The sequence below is a fragment of the Crocodylus siamensis genome, chromosome 2 (assembly GCF_052110815.1).
Source record: "Crocodylus siamensis isolate JL-2025a chromosome 2, ASM5211081v1, whole genome shotgun sequence".
In the NCBI taxonomy this organism is placed as follows: Eukaryota; Metazoa; Chordata; order Crocodylia; family Crocodylidae; genus Crocodylus; species Crocodylus siamensis.
Window position 1 is genome coordinate 50,125,655 of NC_143396.1, and position 25,222 is coordinate 50,150,876.

A 25,222-nucleotide genomic window follows, 5' to 3' on the forward strand; every position below is an offset into this window, starting at 1 on the left:
TTTAAGAGGAGGTTAGATGAACATCTTGCTGGGGTCATTTGACCCCAGTATTCTTTCCTGCCATGGCAGGGGGTCGGACTAGATGATCTGCTCAGGTCCCTTCCGACCCTAGAAACTATGAAACTATGAATTTAAACTCGAGTCTGGTGTAATTACAGAGTGCCAGAGAAACCTCTCAGCACATCTACAGGCACCCATTAATTGGTGTACAAGGAACCACAGGTCACAATATCTATGGAAAGTGAAGCTGAGGTAAGAAATACATCTGGGATAGGAAAGAACTATACGTTTACCTAACATGAAGTAAACTATATGTTTACTTAACATACTTTCAAATATACAGGCATTCAATTCTTCACTTCTTAGTTAAATGGGGACTGCAGGGCCATGGCCTTTATTTTTAATTATCCTTTGGGCATTCAAGATTATATTTTAAAATCTGCATGCATCAAATCCAATATAGACAATCACACCTCAAAAATCTACATTCATTAAGTGCACTAACAGGAAAAGGCTGAATAGTACTTTCAAACTCATAAAGCGCGTGTATTCTTGAATAACTTCTGTCTTTCTTAAAATACTGACTACTTCATATATTCCTACTCAATTTTAGTTTAAAACCTTCTAAGATAGCTTGGACAAAGAAAAAAAAAAAGAGGATGCATTTGTGCTATAGTTGTGTTGACATATCTGCAAAACTTAAGGTGACACACTGTTCATTTTACTATTCACTTTTGGCCAGTTCAATGCCAGTAATTTTTTTCCTTGAGTAGATTAGAAACAAAATTAATACTGAAACACTAAGGAGTTTAAGAACTAGGTCAGAAGTTGGTAAATATTTTTGGGAGTGAAGGTATGGAATATTAGTTTACTTTAGAGCACCCTTTTATTTTAGTCATTTCAGTTTTAGACACAAAGGTTTTTTAGAATATCAGTTACAATGAATGCTCTGATGGTAAATAAATCTTTTGTATTTCAAACTGGTTACTTTATAGTCACAGAATCATAGAAAATTAGGGTTGATCAGGATCCCAGAAGACCATCCAGCCCAACCGCCTGCTCAAAGCAGGATCATCCCCAAATAGATCACCCTAGCCAGGGCTTTGTTGAGTTGGGCCTTAAAAACCTCCAAGGATGGAGATTCCATAACCTCTCCAGGAAACTCGTTCCAGTGCTTCACAACCCTCCTAGTGAGAATTCTTTTTCCTAATATCCAACTTAAACATTCCTTGCTACAACTTGAAACCTTTGCTCCTTGCTCTGTCACCTACCACCGAGAAAAATCCAGCTCCATCCTCTTTGGACCCACCCTTCAGGTAGTTAAAGGCTGCTATCAAATCCCCCCTGAAATCTTTCTTCTGCAGACTAAATAAATTTGGGTCCCTCAGCCTCTCCTTGTAAGTCATGTGCCTCAGCCCTCTAACCATTTTTGTCATCCTCTGCTGGGCTCTCCAACTTGTCCACGTTTTGTCTAGTGGGAGGCCCAAAACTGGACACAGCACTCCATATGTGGCCTCATGAGTACAGAAGAAAGGGTAATAATTACTTCCCTCAATCTGATGGCAATGTTCCTGCTAATGCAGCCCAGCATGCTGTTCATCTTCTTGGCAACAAGGGCACACTATTGATTCATATCCAGCTTATTGTCTACTGTAACCCCCATGGGCTGGGTGGAGCAGCCATAGGGAGATCTGCAGGAGATCTTGTGGGATGGGGCCAGGTGAGGCAGCAATCTAGGGGGCTGGGGGAGCAAGTGGAGGTGGGGCAGGTGGGCCTTGTAGGGGGGTAGCCACTGTAGGGGGGCTGTAGCTCCTGAGGGGAGCAGCAAAACATATAGGTATTTGGAATTCACTTTATTATGATGAATGAGACACGAGTAGGCTTCCAAATTGCGTTAACACTTTAGATGTATCAATAAAACATTGCCCAACTGATTGTTGTCTCTCTCTATAATGTAGCAGTATTTTGTTTTAATTGGGGGGGGAACATGGATTTCAGGGTATTTAACAGAGTGACTTTGGGATTTTTCAGTTTTTAAATACGGAATACCAGAATTTCTGCTAGGGAGGCCAGTGACAGGACCCTGCCTGCTCAGAGCTGGCACCTTGGACCCAGCTGGAAGTTGCTGACTTCCTGGCCAACTGGTGCTAGGAGGACATGCTTTGACAGTTCAAAGGAGGCCACCACACTGGGAACATCTTCTGGGCAACAGCTGCCTAGATGGCCAGGCAGGGGGCACACATGGCAGAAGTGCTACATAAAGGCCAACCCTGCAGCCACAGCCCACTGGCAGCTGGCCCCAGAGGGGCAGATGCCTCTACTGGCTGTGCAGTCCACAATCCGGGTCTGGCAGATGCGCATCAGGTCACAGCCCGGCAGCACCCCCTACTGCCAGACTGCTGCAGTGAGTAGAGGGTGCAGGGAATTCTCAGAGCTGCTTCAGCAATCCAGCTGGCACAAGGGATAGTGTCCCCAGGTACCAACTGGCTGGGCCGCTGAAGCTCCTGAGAGCAAGTAGCCCTGAGCTACTTGACAGGGTAGCTTTTTGTACTGATGGGGCCAGGACAGGACAGCTTTATATACTGCTGGCCCCGGGCTCTAGCTCCCTCTGCCTGCAGATCCAGGAGAAGTCAGGCAGGGTTATTTTGTACCAAGTGGCACAATTTGCCCCACACCAAAGTGTATGGCTAGGCATGTGCGCTGAAGCAAAAAGCCCTGGCTCAAATTTGCACCGCTTTTATATGAGCTGCTGCAAGCACACATGCCTGCACATGTGGACGTGCCCACTGAGGTTCTAGTTCATCTCATCTTCCAGGTCATTAATGAAGATATTGAACAAAACTGGGCCCAGGCCTGACCTCTGGGGTACTTACTATATTTGATAACAGCTGCCAACTAGATAGCAAGCCACTGATCACTCCCCGTTGAGCTTGATGATCTAGCCAGCTTTCTATTCACCATACAGTCCATTCATCCAACCCATTCTTCCTTAGCTTGCTTGCAAAAATGCTGTTGGAGACCATTATCAAAAGCCTTTGCATACCGAGACTGCAAAAAAACAACAATTCTACAAGAAAAAGCATAGGGAAGCAGAGCTGGAAGGAACCTTTAGACGTTATCTAACCCCAACCAGAGGCAGGATTATCCCTATCTAAATCATCCTGTACAGATACACTCTCTAACCTATTAGTAAAATTACAGTCAACCTGAACACAACCACAAGGCATAACACCTTAAAGCAGCAGGACAATGATGGCCGATATCCTGCTGCTGCAAGCGTTGTTAAAAATACACTCAAGAACGCTTTTCATAGTTTAGGCTCCCACAGGATCCTTCAGTCAGTAATGTTAAAATATGAAACTACACTTTGAGTCAGAAATGTGAGTATATGGCACTTGTATCATCCTGTAAACTAACTCCTAAAAAATATTTATTAAAATAAATACGTCTGGTTCATAAAATATGACAGTCTGTACTGAACATACTGTGTAAGTGCAACAAAGAGAATTGAAATGATTAATGTTATTAGAATAGCTAAACTGTCAACATATCAATTAACATCTGACTGTGATAATTAACATTCAAAAAGAGGGTCATATTTTGACCTACTGGTACTCAAGAGGCAATTGTTTTAGTCTGTGTAAGGTAAATCTTCAGATGGAGGACGTATGTTTCTCAGCTCTTCCCCCTGATGTTTTAGTTTGTTCCAGACCAGGCAATGCTTCTCATCCCCTTAGACTTTGTGCTTAGAATTAATTTTGAAGTTAATGTGAACCAACCTATTTTTTCTATTACACTAAAGCAGAGTATTAAAGTACCCAGATGCATCTCAAGTGTCAAGTGAAAGTTTAGTAGTCTGGAGGTATTAAGCCCTAGAGTGAAAAATCTTGTAAAAGGTTATTTTCAAAGAAACAACATCCCCATTTTTTTATTAATTTCTTGCAACCAAGACTATTAACATTGGTTTTATCCCAGATGTTTGGTCTGTATAAGTTATGGATAAACAATTAAATTGCCATAAAGTAAATGGGGATGTAAACTTACTGTGGAGCAGCTGATGTATGGCAAGTGTCCATCAATTAGCTCTTGCGTAACTTAAACTGAAAGTTAAATTTGGACAACTTAGCTCTGTTTTATTCAGGAGTTAGCAGTCTTAGTAGAACATTCATTTATTGTAAGGTAGGAGCAGGCAGATGAACAGTTACCATGTTAGCTTCTCTGCCTAAATCCATGGTCCTCATTAACTCACTGCAATTTGATTGTTTGTCCATATCCAGAAGAGACTCATTATTGGTAATTATAAGAGTCTAGTATAAATCTCTTGAAAAACTTCCTTAAGGCCAGCATATTTCTGACTCCTGTTTTCTTGAATGGATAATTTCATCTCCATGAAGGGAAACTGCAGAGGTATTTTGAAAGTAGATGATAATATAGGGATTAACTCTGCAACCTGAATTGAGGTACTGGAAAAAAAAGGACCTGAGACCTTTAAATATTAAAACCCAGATGCTTAGAGATATTTAGGTGTCCTGTTCCATAGAGTTCAATGGGAGTTAAGTGCCTATACCTTTCAGGGCACAAATCTTGTTTGGAAGATGCATGCATGTCCTAGCAGTGAATAAAATAATTGAAAAGCTTTTTCATGATGTGCTATGTACTATTATGTACTAATGCAAGGCTTGCAGACAGACAGGGCTGTGAAGTAGTTCCACAGTGCTCCAATAATTCATGACTCATTCAGTGCTAAAATAAAATCTTGCAAAAGCATTATCTGAGTAATCAGAAGCAACTCCAAGTAAAAATATCAGAAATAGTTCTGGACAGAGAACATCTGTACTGCTTTTTTGGTACTCTTGAATGTATTGTCAAGATGGAAGGCCCAGCACACCCACTCCCAAGTTACTAGGCACCAATTAAGAAATACTGCCTCTTTCCTGAGGGTGCCCCAGCCACTATCTCAAGCAGAAATCTTGATAGCAGTGGTAGAAGGCTGGCAAGATGCTGCCTCTTGTGTGTTTGGCATATGCAGAGTAACAGAGGACAGGCGTGAAAATACTTCTCAGTAATATACTTCTTCCATGGTACTCTTTGAAGGTATAAGTATACTCAGGGAAGACCTTGTTGAATGCAAGGGAGAGAAAAACTCTCCAGCAAAACATCACTTAACATCAATGTACTTAAATAGAGTAAAATGTACAGGTTCATCTGAGCTCTAATGACTAACTCGGATGGAAATTCAGTATAATGGAGATGTGTGTGTTTTTCAGACAAGTGAGCTAAAATACAGAAGAAGAGGGTTTAGAGAATCAAGAGCTTCAGAGGCACACTGATTTGCTCTCTCTCAAACCCACTGAGGAGATATGCCTTTCATCATTTTTCTTGCTACAAAAGCAAAACGTTTTGGTGTGTTCTTTTCAAAGTCATCACTATAACTCTTTGCCATCCTTCTACAAAGTTGAATGAGCTTTCATTTCTTCAGCTCTCCTATTTACTCCTTCCTACTTTTCAGTGTTATATGCCTGGTACATGGAAGAATTTGTGTAAGAGTTTTGTAGGAAGTTTTATTTCTCAACAGATTTAGGTTTATCCTCTATATTTTGCTTTACTTGACTAACTACACAAAGACAGACAGATTTTCTGGACTGCTTTGTTACTCTTTGTTTAATGTCAGTAAACTGTGAAGATACTATGCTGTTTTCCTTCTGGGCCACATACGCAACTGAAAGACTTTCAATACAGTTTAAACACACCTGCTTAGGCAGTTTATAAACATTTTTGCAAATGAACCAAGCTCAAACTTGTTTTCTATCAATTGGTAGAACAAAGTTTTACAAGTCTGTTAATATTTAGTTTACCCCACAATGGACAGAGCAATCAGAAATGAATAACCTATGTTGAAAATATGCCATTAGGTCCTGATTCTTCAGAAAGATGCACACCAGTATCAGTAGGCATGTACACAGCCTCATGAACTTTAATGGGACCTCAGTGCAGGTGTCAGTTTGCTTGCATCTTATTTCAAGAAAAAGCTAGTATCAAGAACTCAAAGTTCTTGATGTGCTGTGGTTATGAACATTCAACAGCGAGATTTAAAAATTTAAAAAAATAATTACAGATATACTTCTTTTACAGTACCTCTTGCCATGTACAACTGCTCCTGGATCTTGAGACTTTGCTTCCAATTCCTGAACTTCATCTACTAGAGTCTTAAAAATAGCTCTCTTGATTCTGCAATACAAAACACTTTCAGATACTCTCTTGCTGAAACTGACAGCCTTTATTACTTAAAGAATTGGAAAAAGAAATATTTATGTACAAATCCATTTTTGCCATGCGATTTCAAATTAAACTTCAAAGACATTAAGCATTAAGAGCTGTCAATCTAAATACACTTAGTCAGCTGTTGGGGAAATTACAAATAAAGGAAGAGACTTAGTTTATAAATTAAGAGTGCCAATTACTCATACCATTTAGAGCATTAAAAACATACATTTATGGTTAAGACTGAAAATGACAAGGGTGAGCTGTAGTTTACCAGAATCAAATAAATGCTTCAATTGTTTTTAAACAAATTAATATTTAGAAAACATTAATATTTACAGTCCATGCTTTCTCCTATAAACTTTAAGATTTATGTACTTACACTTTGTATATTACATCAAAGAGCAAAGCTGTCATAGGTATACATAAAAGACCCATCCAAAACATTCCAGAGCTAAACATCATAGCTGCCTGGTGAGATAAAACACAAGAGATTGTATTATTATGAAAAGAAATAGCAGAACTTAAGAATTCTCAGCATTTTCTTGGTTCAAAGTATAGCAATCAAGTTTTTCAGTACTTTGCTGAGATCTACAATATAACATAAAAATTACTGAGCACCATTCTGAAAACTCTTATCCTCAGTAGAAGTCTGCTAGCAGACAATAAACACTTATGTTAAAAGTTTATTTATAACTCATATAGTTTAGTTCCTTAAAGATAGTGCTTCACACCACTTCATTGCTAATGAACAATTTTACGGAAGCGAGACTTCAAAATATTAAAAATATTGCTAAATCTTTGAGAAAATGTTCTAAGAACAGTAACTCCCATTTACCATCAACCATAATATGAGATAATAAATACTTAGAGAAATGTTTCTTTGAAAGTGTTTTGTAATACAGTTCACATCATTGAAGTGTATTATTTCTCAAATGAGCCTACTATAGCAGAGACTACTTAAAGATTTGTTTGCGATTCAGAACTTCAAAAATAAGGATAAATTATGCACTTCCTCTGCAATTTATATTCATATCTAAATAAAATCTTTTAAGAAATAAAGAATATTAGTGCAAGGTAAAATACTTGTTGAAATATACTTTTTTGGCTTTTAGTTAAAGGTGTGTAATTTTATCCTCTGTTTTTTTTTTTAACAGTCACTGGGGGGGAAATCATAGTTTTTCCTGTCCATCTTACTTTACTTGATTTTGTACACCTGTTAAAACTGAGGCCAAAACAAATAATATCCTCCATGTAAATTACTATAAAGGATTTTAAAATAACTTCAGCCTGCCTTTGTAATTCATGCCAAGCAGCTACATCAGAGGTATTAGTTGGAAGGAAAATGACCTGTGATTAATAAATTACTGTGTCAGTTTGTTGTCATTATAATATTAAAATGCCTTCGTAACATAATTAGATTACACAGATTAAGAGTAACTGGTATAGCATGACAACATCTGAATACTTTTGTTTCATTTCTTCTACAGGTTAAAACTGCAATACCCAATTAAGGAAAAAACCCTAAAAAGGAGACAAGCAAATATTGTCAAGAAACTGAAAGGTTATTTTTGGTGACACATAAATGAACATTTGTTTCAAAACAGCATGTGGTACGTTACCCATGAAATGAAAAAGTGATAGTTTCCACAAAATTTCATTATAACAGTTGATGAATATAGCCATTTACTTTACTTTTCAGAATGCATGCAGATGTGAAGAGTCTTTAGAAAACTTTTTAGTTAGACTGCTATTCAGTAAACATCTTTTCTCCACACGCCTTCCTGTACATTCGCATTTTATATTCAAAGTAACCATTAAAAGGAAAAAATGCTGCTTTTATTTTAGGGTTTTTTAGCGAAAATAATTACCACAAAAACATTTATAAACACTGAAAACAAAATTAAAGTAAACATCATGATTAACAGCTGCAATAGAAAATTCTTTACTCTCTTCTGTTCCAAGAATGTATACACATAAAAATCACTATATAAAAAGCAAAACATGACCTTCGACATGCTTGATGACATATTCAATTCTTAAAACCACTGCAAATAGGATATGCCTATCAAAAGTACATTTTGCAAGCACTTTTATAGTTAAGTAGTATATAGATCCATGGTTTCCTAAAAGGCAGAGGAAAAACACCACAGATGTGATCTAGATCTGGCCCTTACTTTTTATTATTAATTTTAACAACATTTTTAGCTTAGGGAGATTGAGCAAAAGCTATCCTTGCATCAGCCACCCTGCATTAAATGTTTGCTAGTGAAACAGCAAAAGTGATAATGTAGGTCTTAGGATGTTAATTCTGACCATTGTAATGCTAACTATGAATGAAGGAACAACTGGCGCCTACTATTCAGTCCATCCAGCCTTTGGCTTTACAAATGAACAACATGAATTGAGAAAAAAAGTTTTTCTGCGTCATATTTGAAAGCCTGTCAGATTTTTTCTTCTTTTGCAGAGTTAATCCAAACCTAAAAGATTTAAAGCCGACATTCGCATTAAAGACAGAGGGCCTCTTTGTATTTTTTGGATGAAGAGGGAAAAAATAAAATCCCACAGAGGTATTTCCTTCCTTTCTGTACAAGAAAGCTCCCCCTCACTCTGTAGAAACCATTTTTGTTTCTAACTTTTCACATCTCTTTACACATAGGCAGGTCATCTGGGAAATGGCAAACCAATCCTTTTCAGACAATGGCCTTAACAGGAGCAGCCTGTTCTGGGGATGGACTCTGGCTGCCTCTGTTTGCGGTTTACAAATTGTTCCTAATGTGAGAGATTTGTGGTCAATGCCAAGTTTTTCCCTTTTAGGCCTTGTGAAACCAAATGGAATCTGCCACAAAAGTGGCTCTCAGGGGAATTCAGACATAATCCAAAATGAGAGTTGGACAGCCTATTAAACTGTAGGACTAATAGGTCCTGGGGGAGGAGGTAGGGAGGAAATAACTTGTTGTCTATGTAGCAGGGTCCTCCTCCATATTAAGATTTTCTAAGATGAATTAGAATAGCTACGAGTATCTTTAAATATCAGGTTTGCTGATTTTTTTCTTGATGCTATTTTCTAAGAAAAAATACTAAATATGGTGGCTACTTACCTTTTCAATTCACTAGCACTTAATAAAAGCCTTGACAACAGAATATTTACAAAACACTGATAGAAATATTCTATCAGATTATTGGATATAAAACTGAATTTCACAGGTAAGACTAGCCCTTTTTTCTTTTCTATATGAAGGATTCTGCAGATACATTTAGATGCATCATTTTTAAGGATGAGAGTATCCTTTCAGAAAGCAAGGAAGCAAAGATGGAAAGGGCAATAAAACCACTCTACAGAGTGGTCTGTAAACCTTTCTGTTGTATCTAATATAGAGATCATCTAGGCATATATCCTCTTCACATCGCTGTACTGGTGTATGAATGCTTTTGAAGCATTTAAGCAAAATAACATGTTTCTCCTCTCTTCCTATTGAGAAGCAGCTTGATTAATTCATTTTTATGTGCTTTTAAAGAACACAACAAAGGCAAAGTGAGGTTGAAAAGTTTTTCATTGAATGAAATTAGGTCATTTCTATTTCTTGATAGAGAACTCAGTAGTATGTCTTATTCTTTGTATTATTTACTGTCCTTTGTATTATTTATTTTCCTGAAAAAGTCAAAAGAAAACAAAACAATGGGTATACAACACGTAGTCAGTTTTTAAGTGGAGGCAACACTAGGAATGCCCTGGCAGTCATTACTATATAGGTGAAGAAGGTAGCAGATGAAGGTAACTATGAAACGGTAAGATTGCCTAAGTAAGAGTGCCTGGATTTTCTCTGCAGGTAATAAATGCAAACAATATTGGAAACTGTCAGCACTCACGCTTAAAACTATTTTGAAATGTGATTTAAAGACAGGTAGACAACGAGAATTAAGATGCCAGTTGTAGGTACCATTCACAAACACCCACCAGCTGATACAGAGTGAGTTTTATATTTGGGTAAAGATTAAGAAAGATGCAGGGTGTTGAATAAGAAATGGTGTTAAACCAGCAGGTGTTTTGAAGGGGTTTTAGCAAAGTTACTGATCTAGATTGTGGAAACTAATTTCCTCTTCCCAAAAGAAAATTATATATTCACTATGCCAGAGGGAAAGAGTTAGGCATAAAGTTAAAGCCAAACAGTGAAACGATGAAGCGGTGATAGACTTCAGGGCAGTGTACAAGTTGTTCCCACTCTGTAGTTTCTTCAGGATGGTAGGGCCTATTTGGAGAGATTACATGTCCTTATGAGCCAACTGGGCCTTTGTAGTACACGGACGTTAATTGATAGGGCCCTTGTAGCCTAGGTATTGGGAACCATAGTGAAAAGCTGAGAACGGAGATGATAGCAAATATCTAGAGAATTAGTGGCAATGGTTTGGGAGCAGTTTGATACTAGGTATACTAGAGGTCCCAGGGAAATGGAAGTACACAAAGCAGCATTTTAGGTTCTGCAATATAAGTAGGATTTATAAATTGGAACATATTGCATAACAGTACCTTAATTCTGACTCTCAATGCATTTGTTCATATATAAAATTTAAGGTTTTAAGTATGTCAGAATATTGTAGTCTCACAATACTCTGAAACATGCATATTCTTTTGCTAAACAGGAAAATATTTAACACATCCACTCATAGACCTTCTCAATCACAGAATATCCTTGCTCTCGCACAACTTTCTGTGGCAAAGTTTTTCACATGCTTTGATGAAAAAGTGCTTAAGAAGCTAGCATGTATTACAACACTGGGGGCCAACTTTTCTGATAGGTGAACCACAAATTAAGCCCCATACCCTCCCTAAATGCCACTCCAATCCCCCTTCCCGTCTGATTCGCTGTTGCTCCCTGCCCCTTCCCTAATCGACTACATGCCACACATCCAGACTGTGTGTTTGTCCAGGAACACAGCTATATTGCTATTTATAAAAAAAAGTGATACAAAGGAATGTTTGGATTTATTTCCAGAGTTTTCTAGTTCATCTTTATCATAAAACTAGTATTTTCTATTTGAATTCATGGGAAAGACTTCATTTCAAAACTAAAGCAAAGAGTTTCATAGTTAGCAGGGTCTGAAGGGACCTGAGCAGATCATCGGGTCTGACCCCCTGCCATGGCAGGAAAGAGTACTGGGGTCAAATGACCCCAGCAAGGTGTTCGTCTAGACTTGTCTTAAAGACCCCCAGGGTAGGAGCCAGCACCACTTCGCTTGGAAGTTGGTTCCAGATCCTAGCCGCCCCAACAGTGAAGTAGTGCCTCCTGATGTCTTATCTTAGTTTACACTCTGCCAGCTTGTGACTTATTTCTAGTCACTCCTGGTAGTGCTCGGCGGAACAAGGACTCCCCCGATGCCTGCTGATCCCCTGACTAGTTTGTAACAGGCCACTAGATCCCCCCTAAGCCTTCTCTTGTGGAGGCTGAACAGGTTCAGGTCTTGTAGCCTCTCCTCGTAGGGCCTGCCCTGCTGCCCCCTGATCATGTGAGTGGCCCTCCTCTGGACCCTCTCAATGCTGTCCACACCCCTCCTGAAGTGTGGCTCCCAGAACTGGACACAGTACTCCAACTGTGGCCCGACCAATGTCATATAGAGGGGGAGGATCACCTTCTTGGACCTGCTCGTGATGCATCTGTGGATGCATGACAAGGTACGGTTAGCATTCCTGACTGCATCTCCACATTGGCAGCACATGTTCATCTTGGAGTCTATAATGACTTAAAGATCCTTTTCTTCCTCTGTGCTGATGAGAAGGGAGCTCCCCAGCCTGTAGGTATGCTGCTCTTTCTTTCTCCCTAGGTGCAGGACCCTGCAATTGTCAGTACTGAATCCCATCTCATTCTCATCTCATTTTTAACCAGAATCTCAAGAGATCACATGAAGACGATGCAAGGTCAGACTAGTCAAAACAATCTAGAAAGTACATGGCAATGAGGTTGCTGAGTATACAGAACAGCAAAAGTTGCTGCTTCAAAGAACTGCTACAGAGACTAAGAGGTCACTGGAAATTGTGAAATGTTTTCAACTTTCTCTTCTATATATTTTATGTCGAATTTCTTCAACTGAAATCATAAGCTACTACAAAAATCCTGCCTGGTAGAAAAGAGATTCTTTGATACTTTACTCTGAGCACTCTCTCAAACTCCATTATTTTTGGATTTACAGCTAAGAGTGAGAAGGAGTTACCTGTTTTACTTGCTAGAACTGACTCAAGCAATCAGATGTGTTTAATATGTTTAAATGTAAAGTATCAAAATAAAATAAGTATATACAGAGTGTGAATGATAACTTGTTTTAATTATATTACATTAGTTAATAAATATAAAATGTAAGAATATAATATGGGAGTATTATCATAGAGAAAACTATTTAAATTATATGCCTAATGTGCAGCAGTACAAAGCCATTTTGGATAATGACTTACAATAAAAGAATGGTACATTATTTATTACAAATGTCCACAGATACTTATTCCATGTCATTAGTCACTTATTGCACTGCACTAAAGTCAGCCTTCAATTTGGGTAACTCCATTTAGAGAAAAAGTAAAAGCATGCATCAACTGAAGGGATAAATTAGAAGAGTTAGGCTTACATGAAAGTTATAAAATTAGGTCATCCAAAGGAATCATCCAATCTGAAACATCATGTTTAAACTGACATGACCAGTTTTTAAGACAGCTAAAAATATATACAAGCAAGCATAACTTACAGAATTAAACATGTACCCCTCTATCTAGTGCTTCTAGCAGCCATTTCTACCCCTTTGTACATTGCCCCTTCCAAGATATCCCATTGTTTCCTTTCTATTTCTGTTTTCAGACCACAAATCTGCAAAAACAAGAAACAATACAAAACACTAAAACTTCCTTGTGACTATCTTATGCTGAGTCCCACCCGTAAGAAAGAATTGGGAGAGATTACATGAAGTCAACAGGTGATGCTATTTAAGTTATTATATAGCCCACAATATTTAAGCGTTAGAACATATTTCTGTCACAGCTGACTCTCCTCAGTACTCTAAAATCTATTTGTGCACGTGGCTTACTTAGACAACGTTCTTTGGGTAAATCTGATGTCTTTTATTAGACCAACTCAAATAGTTGGAAAAATCCTTCTTAGCAAGCTTTCAGGTATAAATACCCTTTGTCAGGTTGATGAAGCATCTGCAGTTGTCCTTGTGAAAGGTATTTATACCTGAAAGCTTGTTAAGAAGAATTTTTCCAACTATTTGAGTTGGTCTAATAAAAGATATCAGATTTATCCAAAGAACATATATCCTTAGAGCAACATGGTTACAACCTATACCCCACCCCTGCAGCTTGTTGAAAAGTTTGCTGCACCTCACCAGGAAGGACAGGTTTTCTGTTCCAAATTTGAACCCATGTGAATGAGGATTTGAGGGAGGGGAGAGTTTATACCCTACTACACTTTCAAATTAAAGCTGGATAAAAATCAGCTAGAGTTGTTACATGCTTTCAAGCACTAACTCTATAGCTGGTTGGCTCTTTTTATAGTTGGATAGTCATTTTTATTGTGTGGTAATTACTTTGCATTTCTGGCTGGTCTTTCTTTGTACATGTGGCCAGTTTAAATGTATTGCTCAATTAACCAGTTAATTGTGTAATACATGTAACATGTAGCAGGAGCCTATGATACCCTAAAAGTTATGCAAGTCATTTTTTCTGTTTCCTTTTATGAGCTTGGATCTGAAGACATCATGTCTTTCTACATGTCCTCTCTCTGACCCATGACATGGGAGCCAGAAACTTGGGGGACTTGGCATCTTCTGAGGGTCTGAGCCACTCTCTTTGTACTCTATGTATGTCCTGGGATCTAAAATGTACTTGTCCCTTTCTAAGTGCCTGACCTCTCTCCTTGCCATCATGTGAACCCACCTCGTGGTACTACGCATAAAGCAGAGAGGGAATCTGGAAACAAACCAACCATTAAGAATGCATCTATGCAGCACAGTTTGGAGTACTGTGAGAACTATCTGAAAGAGTCACCAAGTGAATGACTGTTTGGATGCTTATCTAGCTGGGATCCTTTGACCCTAACTGACTTCCTGCCCCTGGGGTAGGGGGCTGGACTTGATGATCTTCAAGGTCCCTTCCAGCCATAATGTCTATGAAATCCTGGATACAGAAAATTAGTGTGGTTCTCTGCCCCGGCTAATTAGCCCTGCACTGTGTTGTATCATCATTGGCAATCCCTTGTAGTAGAGGATGATCGTCTTCTACGTCTGCGTTATCTGTGGGTTTGATGATGGCTGACAAGGCTGACCGAGGGCCAAAGCATTCTATTGCAACCTGGGCCTGTGTTTCAGTGCGGGATGGCTGGCTCTGGATTCTTGGTTCTGTTTGTGACACGCTGTTTCTGCTGCTCCCACTTTTCCATCTACTGTTGTCATCACAAGGTTTTAAAGTACTGAGATTCTTGCAGCAGGCTCTTCCTCAATTTAGCATGGTCCTGGGTGATAGTCTCCTATGAGCTGATGTTGCATTTTTTCCAAGTTGGCCTTGAGGATGGCCGTGAAGTGCTTTCTCTGCTCTCCTCCTGAGCAGATGTTCCAACTGAGCTAGGAGAATAAAACTTGCTTTGGCAGTTTGGAGTTAAGACATCTGGGTGATGTGGGTGGCCCAGCGAAGTTGATGTTGGATGATCACTGCCTCATGCCTATGGTATTTGCCTGCAAGAGAATGCCAGTCTTGGCGTGTCTGTCTTCCCACCAGATTCAAAGCATCTCCTGGAGGCAGCGTTGATGATACTTCTCTAGTGACTTGTGGAGTCTCCTGTACATGGTCCACGTCCCCTCTCTATACAGTAAGGTGGAGATCATAACTGCTTGATAAAGCACGAACCTAGTTTCAGATCTGATGTTGCGATCTTTGAACACCCGTTTCCTCAGGCATCTGAAGGTTGTACTTGCACATTTGAGGCAATGTTAGATTTCTTCCCTGATGTCAGCCTCCTGTGAGAAATGGCTTCCAAGGTATAAGAAATACTCAATGTTCTCCAGAGTCTTACCATAAACCTGAATTACTGGAGCTGGGTACAGCTTATTTGATGCTCACAGACATGCAAAGAATGAGGAGATTGGGGTTAACAGTAGAGAACAAGCATACTTGATGCACATCTCAGGCTCTCAAGCAATGGCTCTGCAAAGGGAGGGATGAAAACACCCACTGAAATGAACGGAAAAATTTGAGTATGATGTGCTCCAAGCTATTGTTTCAGTTTGTATTCTTTTTAGGCTAGGGCATTCTCAGTCATTAAGGCTTCAGAATGAATGGACTACTTAGTAACTTTCTGACAAGCTTTCTGTTTAAAGGCTCATCTTCTAAAAGTTCTGAGTTTATGCCTACATGATAAAACTTATTTTACCTGTTTGAGATACTCTCAGACATGCTACACTGTTTGATATACGCTGTCTCTGAACAAAAGCAGAACAGCTACAACTGTACAGTGCTGCAGATGGGTTAATTACCATGGACCTAACTGGCACGCTCAGTAGTGCTAATGATCCTACCTGCAGCAAGTGCAAAAGTGACTTCACTGCTTCCAGTTTGGGAGGCAGGCCATGTGAAACAGCATAGTGTTCATTGGCATGGTTAAGTTTTGGCCTAGCCATGGCTTTAAATTTACATTGTTATTTGGATTGTTCTGATATATGGCGTGGCCCTATGGAGTGTAGGGCAGTTAGCAATCCAAAGTCAAGATAATCTGAACAGAGGTGTGAAGATATAGCCTTCCCAAAAAGCAGTATTTCTTGAAATTGACAGATTCTGTGTATGTTGTTGTACACACCTGGAAATCAAACCATAGCTCTGATTACATGCCAAAGGAACTGTCACTTGGGGAAGCAATACTTAACATGGTACTGAGTTAAGTTCTACAGATAGGCAAAAACCTAACGTACAGGATCTGAGGGAATTTCTGCCTCCCTGAGTGTATTTGAGGCCATCCCTCATGTAACCTGGAATATGAGGGGCTGTGCCCCTTTTTGGGGGGCTACATTGTCTCTACCCTGATAATGAAAATTTGCAGGGGCTCTCCCTTGGCTAAGTGACACTCTGAGCTCCCATGTAAGCCAGAATTTCACAGGGTCCTGAATAATTTGAATTTTAATCTCTGAATATGAGAAAATATAAAATTGAAGGATACACTCTCATTGCCCCATTGTGGGGGCAAAACTAGGTGGGAAAGGGGCATCGCTAAAGAGGCCTGGTCAAAGTAGAGGTGGGTATTTTAAATGAGTGTAGGGTACAGTGAAGTGTGGGGGCCAGCTTAGAATATAGCTCAGACTACATAACTAAGGAAACATGTGACCACCCATAAGCTGTTGTGCTATATGTGAGCAACAGCAGGGTCCCAGAGAAGGACAAGAGGCTAAGGGCCTCTCAAATGCTAGTAGTTTAAAGAGATTGTAAGCAAAGGAAGATCTATAAATAAAGAAGGAGGGTTCTGTATTATGGGGACAGTAGGCCAATGAGTGGAAAAGAGTAGCGTCTCTTCCACACAATTAGTCACTTTAACTACCATGTAAAAAAGCTGTCAAGATTTTTGGGATGGAAACCATGTTTTGTGATTTATGTCACTAGGCTTGTTAACATGCTCCAAATGTTTTAATGAAAAACCATGATACTCATTCTACTATAATAATTTTTATAGAAAGAGATGAGAAATACTTAAGGTATGGACAAATGCACATTTTAGCCACTTTGCTTATTTGCACTATTGGAAGGTACTTGAGTGCTAGTGAAGATCATGCTATATACAGAAATCAATTCGCTCTAAGAACTTTGGCGTTTTCCAACAAAAGTATCATCTGTTCTGAAAATTGTTAAAAGGATATCCCCTGAAATATAATATAGGGGTGTCACAGCATATTTACTCAGAAGTCATAAATGTTAAATTTAGGTGCTTAGTATCTGTTAGAGAGCAGTCATTAAAACTGGCTCTTTAATTATACTACAATTCTGCCTTTCTAAAATTATTATTATATAGAATTCTCAGGTCAGATAGAGTAACTACAGAATATGTTATAAATCTTTAAAGCATGGGAGGGGAATTATGAAAGCATCCTTCATTTCAGAAAACTCTCATATTTTGGTTCAACAGGGTAGTGCTGGCAATCAGAAGCATGATCCACCTGCTCTTTCCATTAGCAATTATATGATACCTTTGTGATAACCTGTGATCAGCACAGAACCATCCAGTAAGTTCCTTTATGACAAAGCTGTTCATCAGATGATATGAAAAGTTCTCTAGCAAAACTGAAGTGGAATGGAATTCCTTTCTACCATGGAAAGGAATCTCAGTGAGTCTGTAGCACTACTTTGTTCTTGCAAAATTTCATATTGGTCACTTGCGTTGCAAGCCCAATCATTCATTTAGTGACTGGAATGAGAATGACTTAAAAAAAAGAACTTCCATGTTCAATACAAGTTGAACACACAAAAATTTAGTAGCTCAAAAAAAGAACGCTTTAGCTTTGTGAAGATCCAAATTAATTAAACCCATTTAGAAGTTCACAGATTCTGAAAAAGGAAGCTTTTTATGATAATTTTTTTAAGGAAAACAATCCCTTATATTTTTGACCAGCTTGAGCCGCATGCAAATTAGAGCGTAAAAGCCTTTGAGGACACTTGATAACTCTACAAAAGGTACTTGCACTAAATTCAAGATAAATCCAAAAATGGAGTGAGAAGATTTAAATACCTGTTACACTTTAGGCACTGATAGAAATGTTTAAATGACCTGGTTGGTATTTGTGGGATAGCTCTAAATTGGTTCCACTCTTTCCTAGCATGGGGATGGGATGCCAGAGGGTGGTGATAGGCAAGTGTTTGTTATTCCCTCTGAACCTTTTCTATGGGGTAGCCCAGGGCTCCATCTTGATGCCCCTCCTGTTCAATGTTTATATGAGGAGAGATTGTACCTAGATTTTGAGTGGGATGCCATCAATATGTTGATAATACCCAGCTCTCCCTCTTCTCTTCTGACCCTGGCCCTGCAATCAGTCCTTTCCCAAGGCCTAGCTACAGCTGTGGACTGGATGCGGGTGAATCAACTGAAATCCAGAGAAGACAGAGGTGATGGTCCGGAGGGAACACCACTTAACTTGAGGAGGACTGAAACACTCATAGATGGGTTTCAGCCTCCCCTGGTCACTCAGGTTTCTAGCTTTAGGATTCTTCTGGATCTTCTGCTGCACCAGACTCTCCAGGTGGTGGCTGTGACCAGGACAGACTTTTACCAACTCCATTTGGTAAGAAGACTGCTACCCTTCTTTCAGATTATGATCTGGCCACTATTATCCATGCCTTTTTTACTTCAAGGATAAACTACTGCAATGTACTCTATGAAGGGCTTGCCTTCTGACAAGAGTGGGTCACCAGAAGTCTATAACTCCAGTCCTCTAGCGTCTGTGCCGGCTCCCACAGTAGCTTTCTGGATACAATTCAAGGTGCTAGTTCTGACTTAAAAGGCTCTAAATAGCCTGGGCCCTACATATCTAACGGCGTTCTTCCATCTGTCCTATCGCAATCCCCAAGGTCAACCAAGAGCACAACTCTTGCGAGTAAAATCAGTACATCAAGTCCACTTGGCGAGGACATGCGAGAGGTCATTCTTAGCAGCTTCTTCTCAGTTCTGGAACTCCCTCCCTGTAAAGGCCTGCCACAGCCTAAGCCTGGACATCTTTCAGAAGCACTGTACACTTTTCTATTTGGACGGGCATTTAGCAACCGTAACTAGGCCAAGATGGTGTTATTAGGTCTCTGTTTTATTCAGTCTTATTTTGTTATTGTTTTGTATTTGTTCTAGTTGTTTCATTTCTCTTGCTGTACACTGCCCCGGAGCCTTTGATGGAAAGGATAGCAAAAAGCACATAAATAAAAATAAACGTAAGGAAAATGATCCAGCCAAACAGCAGCAGCAACACTGAGAACTCAGTAGAGTCACATGGAAGCTTCTTAATGGAAGTTGAAACATGTTAAGGTTCTGTACATCTTACAACAACTAAATTAAATATTAATTTCCAATTCTGTTGCATAATCTAACCAAATAGAGAACCTTTTAAGCAACCCAGAATATTTCACTTTTGCAAGTGCACGTTTATGCTACTTTAAGGAGACAATATTACCACAGTTACTTGCATTAGGTAAATCTACAAATATAAGGTAGGCTTGTTTAATATACAGTAATGGTGTGAAAAAGATCCTCTCAAATACCAGTAAAAATTCTCTCCTGTACCCAGCAAAGATTAGATCCTAAATAAACATTCAACTCACATTTGGAGATTAGTAAAGAAATGCACATTACCTCTCCTGACATATCAGGTGCCATAGGAATGATTGGCCACAAAGAGGAGTAGATTCCAAAAAATACTACCCAAAGTGCAATGCTGCCCCATATTGCTATATGGCTAAACTGTTAAAAATGAGAGAGAAGAAGAATCAATTATATTAGTATCTGTTCAGTGCCTAAAATGAATTAAGAACTACACAGCATATACTATACAAAAGATGGCCTTGGTCCCCTGAAGTTTACCTTGCAAATCATGTAAAGAGGGATTTTCAGAGCACCTGGCACACACCTGACTCTGCTACTTCTACATCGGTGCTAAATCTCCTACTGACTATTGGTTGGAGCAAAAAACTACTGATTTTCAAACAAAAAAACTGGACATGAAGCTTTCAGGTAGCTTAGCAATTACACCCAACTTCTAGCCACATACCTTTCTGAACAAAACATGTTAACATAATTTTGCTCCAAGTCTCTCCTTTACTCTGCTTTTCATTTGTTTGTGACCCACATACTGTAACATTTCAGGAAAGGGTTGACTCTTTACTTGACATTGTGAGGTGCCTGTACAGTCCTAAATTTAATTATTAATAAGTAATAATGATGATTATTATTATTATCAGGAAAATACATCATCTATCACATTTTAATAGTGTAGTTAGCATTTTCTTACCAATGTCCAATATGAGGTCTCTAACCCAGCTTTTAAACACACAGTTATCACCACAAACTGAAAAGAAAAGAAATCCATTATTTTTCTTCTACAAGTCGATTCCCTCTACATTATTAATGGCACACATGCCAAAAAACTCTGATGAGTAGCTGAGAAAAATATCCGTAATTTTTACTATCTGAGGAACATTAACTGAATAAGAGTACTCCTTTGCTAATAATACACTCAGGTGTATTATTATATTACCAAGATTTGATTCATATTTCTATTGATATAACCCAGTGGTTACATTCAGAATCTTACTATTTATTATTTTAAATTTAATTTCAATATAAAGCACTGTGAACTTCAATGTACCCAGTACACTAATGATCTTCTTACATAAATTCCTCATTTAGGATTTGATCCACAACTTTGATGGCAAAGGGATTCCTTTTTATTGATTTCAATGGGTTTGGAATGTACCCTCTTATTTGAATGAATTCTATTTTAAAAAACCCATGTTGTGTAGATTCTTTAGCATCACAGGAGACATTTAAAAATATTGTTAAAGTTTTCTTTTTTTTTTGGTCTGCCTGAATAGGAAGTGTAAGATCCCATTTGACTTGTATTATCATTAGATGTTATTGTTTTCAGAAAAATCTGAGTGTATTATGAGCAAAGGTGTACTCTTATTCAATTAATGATCCTCAGATAGTATAAAATTATGGGTATTTTTCTCAGATACTCAGAATTTTTTGACAAAGAAACATGGGCTGTAAAACCCTTTTCTAGAATAATTCTTGAGCTTCTGTATCCAAAACGGTTTGTGTTTAGAAGTGGCTCATAGAAAACCTCTCTGAAAAAAGAGAAAAAGGAATCAAGTTTTTTAGTCATATTTGCTAACCTTAAAGACACAAACTGATTTCTTTGGTCTTGAATTTTGACACACTTCTTGAAGAAGTGACCTGATCTGAAGTGACCTGATCTAAAACACTTCTATGACTGCATTCTATTTAAGGGAGAACAACTGACTTGGCATCTTCAGATACTGGGAAAATAACTGATAGCTTCTATACTTAAACTGAATTGAAAGACCTAGATTTTATCTGAATATCTTAATTTTTTTAAAAGTTCTACCTGAATGTAAAAATGGTCTATTCATTTGTCTACATCTCAGCCAGAAGACCAGAATTTTGAAACCAAAGGATTGATAACAACAGCTAAACCCAAAGAGCATTTACTGTGTACAAAATAATGAGGCCTTGTAACCTCTTTATAAAGATCTTGAAAAAACTCAGAAAGAATATGTTGTTGTTGATAATCAGACTCAGGGGTGGGCAAAATGGTGAATCCGGCCAGCAGCCAGACTCCATTTCCCAGCAGCCCCTGCCTGTGTCACTGCAGCTGGTTTCCATGGAGACGGCAGGAGCAGCGGGGTTTGTCACAGTATGGGGTCAGGGTTTCCACAGAGACCAGCCCCAGTAGTGCTGACGTGGTGCGTGGCTGGGTGCGGAGCTGCTCTGGGACATGGGTCAGGATCTTGTGGCAGTAACAGGGCGGGCTGGAGCCTGGGCACAGCTGTGATCTAACCAGAGTTAAGACACCTAATTCAGAGATAAGTAAATCATCCATACTGCTCTGACAGTTGATAGTTCTTAAAATTAGGACTACAGAGGAATAAACCTTCCTCCCAAATAGGTGCAGGATTTTAATTTCTTATCAATTAGCAGCCCTTTAGAAAGGCTCACATATTCAGCTGATAAAAATCAGTATGGTTAGTGTCAGGAATCTTAAAAGTATTTATATATCTATACTAGGGAGCTTTGTAGAAGAAACTAAGATGTCTTTTAACCAAAGCAGCAGTTACTACATAGTTCTGTAACTCATTGTTGTGTATGTTACAGGTCTTGCTCTGTGCTCCCATACTCAAATAATGCATCTGTTAGTAGCTACAGAGCCTCATGTCTAGGGTGACCATATGTCACGGATTAGCCAGGACAGTCCTGGACTTCAGAGGCTGGTCCCAGCCAGCAATTGGGAATTATAATTGGAGTCCTGGAAACGTAGGGGCATGGGGCACAGTCCGGCCAGGAGTCAGTGCGGCATGGAGCACTTTGCAGGTGGGCAGGCAAGAACTTCTAGGGCTGCACTTAGACATCACACATACCCTGGGATAAAACATTTTATTTTGGGACAAAGTGCAAGTAAATGTACAGATGCTCCTTTATCTCAGAGTAAATCCTAAAAAATCCTTGGCTAAAAGGTAGCAATTTATCCTAAGACACTGCAGAGCACATCTGTGCAGTTATCCTGAGTTAGTACCATTGAATAAATGGCAGAAACATGGTACTGCATTCAGCTGCTCACTAAATCCTGATTAGAAAGGTGATGTGTATACACACCAATCCCAGGATATTTTTGTTCTGGATAAATTCAGCCACATCTTATCAGATCTTATAAATTCAGGCACATGCAACTTCTGTTCCTAGCCTAGATGTCCCCTATTCTAACGGTTCTCAACTACGGGTTTGTAAGCAGGTTTCAGGGGGCCTGCAGGGCTGTGGATCTTGTGAGAACATGATTTCCAAGGTCAGGGCAGTCCACACCCAGGCTGAGCCTGCTGCCACTGCCACCATCAGATTTAAAGGAGAAAATCATGGATTGGGAAACTATGGGTTTCCCCTTGCAGGATGGCAGTATTTCTCCTGCAAGGGGATGCTTGGAGCTAGGAGGAGCAGGAGAAGGCCAATACAACACGGGGCACCACATGCATGTTTGTGCACACACATGCACAGAGCAGCCATGCAGCAGTGGAGAGCAGCTCCTACATCTCCCCACAGGTAAGTCTTGTGGGGAGGGGCATGTGCCCCCTGATTACTGCACCCACAGCAGGTATGGGCTGCAGTCACGCCAGACTGGCCAGTGGGACCTGGTACAGGAGGGTGGAGGAGGACAGTGATACTCATTCCTACCAGGACCGCCCCCCACCAGCTACACTGCTAGCAACAGCAGTAATGGACTGGGGGGGAAGAAGGAAGGGGACAAACTGCCCTCACTTCCTTGTAAGTGGCCTGATTGGGAGTGGCAGCAGCCAGGTCATTCCTCCATCCTATATACTCCTCCCCTTCCACTCCCACTGAGAGTCAGGAATGCAGGGCACTGGTAGGGCCAGGGGGCTGCAGATCAGTAGTGAGGCACACCAGCATGGCCAGAGGGCTATAGGTTGGGAGTGAGAGGGGCCACCAGATCAGGAGTGAGGGGGGCTTTGAGTCCAAAAAGGTTGAGAACCACTGCCCTATTTTATACATAAACTAAAATATACATAGGTTTCTTCCTTGGACAAAACCTTTTATCCTGGGATCCTATAGGCATACAAGCCCATTGTCCCAGTTTAAGTATCTGTGAAGTATCAAGATAACATTTTTTCCCTGGGACAATAGCAGCTAATTCAAATCAACTGCCATCAAGCTGCATGTGTAAGATTGTCCATCCTGTTCTGATGCAAGTCAGAACAGGGACAATCACAGCCTGGAATAAACTGGGTCTGTTTTTAGCGGTAGTGTTGGCCAAGTATGTAAGTGCAGGTATGTCTAAGATCTGAACTGCTATAAAACTCAGCTGGCTCAAGGATGAACATCCTTTAATCAGAAGAATTATATATCCCATTAAGCACATTTGACAACTCCCTGTATGTTATCTGAGGGCAGCAAACCATGTCTGGTTTGGTCCCACATGCACCTCAATGAAACTTAGGTGGAACTTTGATGTCTCCATTTCAGAAGGTGATACAGTTGTGAGATTCAAGAGACCCTAGATAGAGCCTCTGTTTTGGACAGTAATTACCTACAGGCCTATACTTGTGCTTCTGAGCATGTGGGAAGCAATCCAGTTACACTACCTGAACACCTTGCTCCTATCTATGCTCTCTTGCAATCCAATTGCTAAGGTCTATTTTGAACACGGCTAGAAAACTGACAGAACCTAATTCAACTTTAAAATGACAGTTGCAGGTGGTGCCCTGAGAATAGTCTTGTTTCTTCACTTTATTTGTGAGACACAACATTGTATCAACTCTTTCATACAGAAAAATGAGAAGTCAAAAGTATGAAAAATATACATGCATAGTATACAGTTATTTATAATCAGTAAATAACATTTTCATAGAATCATAGAAGTAGGGTTGGAAGGGACCTTGTAGATCTTCAAGTCCAACCCCCCCCCCCCCCCCCCCCCCCCCCCCCCCCGGGCAGGAGAAAAACCGGGCTCAAATGACTCCAGCCAGGTAGGCATCAAGCCTCTTCTTAAGTACCCCCAGGGTAGGAGCCAGCACCACTTCCCTTGGAAGTTGATTCCAGATCCTAGCCGCCCTGACTGTGAAGTAGTTCTTGCGGATGTCTAATCTAAACCGACTCTCCAACAACTTGGGGCCGTTATTCCTTGTTATACCGGGGGTGCTAGGGGAAACAAGGTCTCTCCCGAACCCTTCTGGTCCCCCTAGTGAGTTAATAGATGGTCACCAGGTCCCCCCTCAGCCTTCTCTTGTGAAGGCTGAACAGGTTCAGGTCCCGCAGTCTCTCATTGTAGGGTCTGCCCTGTAGTCCCCAGATCATGTGGGTGGCCCTCCTCTGGACCCTCTCAATGTTGTCCACATCCCTCCTGAACTGGGGTGCACAGAACTAGACACACTACTTCAGCTGTGGCCTGACCAGTGTCACGTAGAAGGGCAGGGCCACCTCCTTGGCCCTACCTGAGATGCACCTGTGGATGCATGACAAGGTCTGGCTAGCCCTGCCACCCATGACCTCGATTGTTAGCCCATGTTCATCTTGGAGTCAATAATGACTCCAAGATCCCTTTCTGCCTCCATGTTCTCAAGAAGGGAGTTACCCATCTTATAAGTGTGCTGCTGGTTACTACTGCCCAAGTGCAACACCCTGCACTTGTCAGTGTTGAAAAGCATCCTGTTTTTGTTAGC

At 40.0% G+C, this 25,222-nt stretch overlaps 1 protein-coding gene across 6 annotated transcripts in view; it reads right to left on the bottom strand.

The window, feature by feature from the left end:
* The window catches only part of ATP8A1 (ATPase phospholipid transporting 8A1), a 187,224-nt gene that overhangs the window by 10,823 nt on the left and 151,179 nt on the right, over nucleotides 1-25,222 (bottom strand). For all 6 annotated transcript variants that reach the window (XM_090035855.1, XM_090035852.1, XM_090035854.1 and 3 more), the window contains 4 exons: nucleotides 20,266-20,322; nucleotides 19,611-19,718; nucleotides 6,644-6,732; nucleotides 6,136-6,228 (listed from right to left, as the gene is read on the bottom strand). In XM_090035855.1, the coding sequence (XP_089891981.1) occupies nucleotides 6,136-6,228; nucleotides 6,644-6,732; nucleotides 19,611-19,718; nucleotides 20,266-20,322 (347 nt within the window). The remainder of the gene's footprint in view (nucleotides 1-6,135; nucleotides 6,229-6,643; nucleotides 6,733-19,610; nucleotides 19,719-20,265; nucleotides 20,323-25,222) is intronic.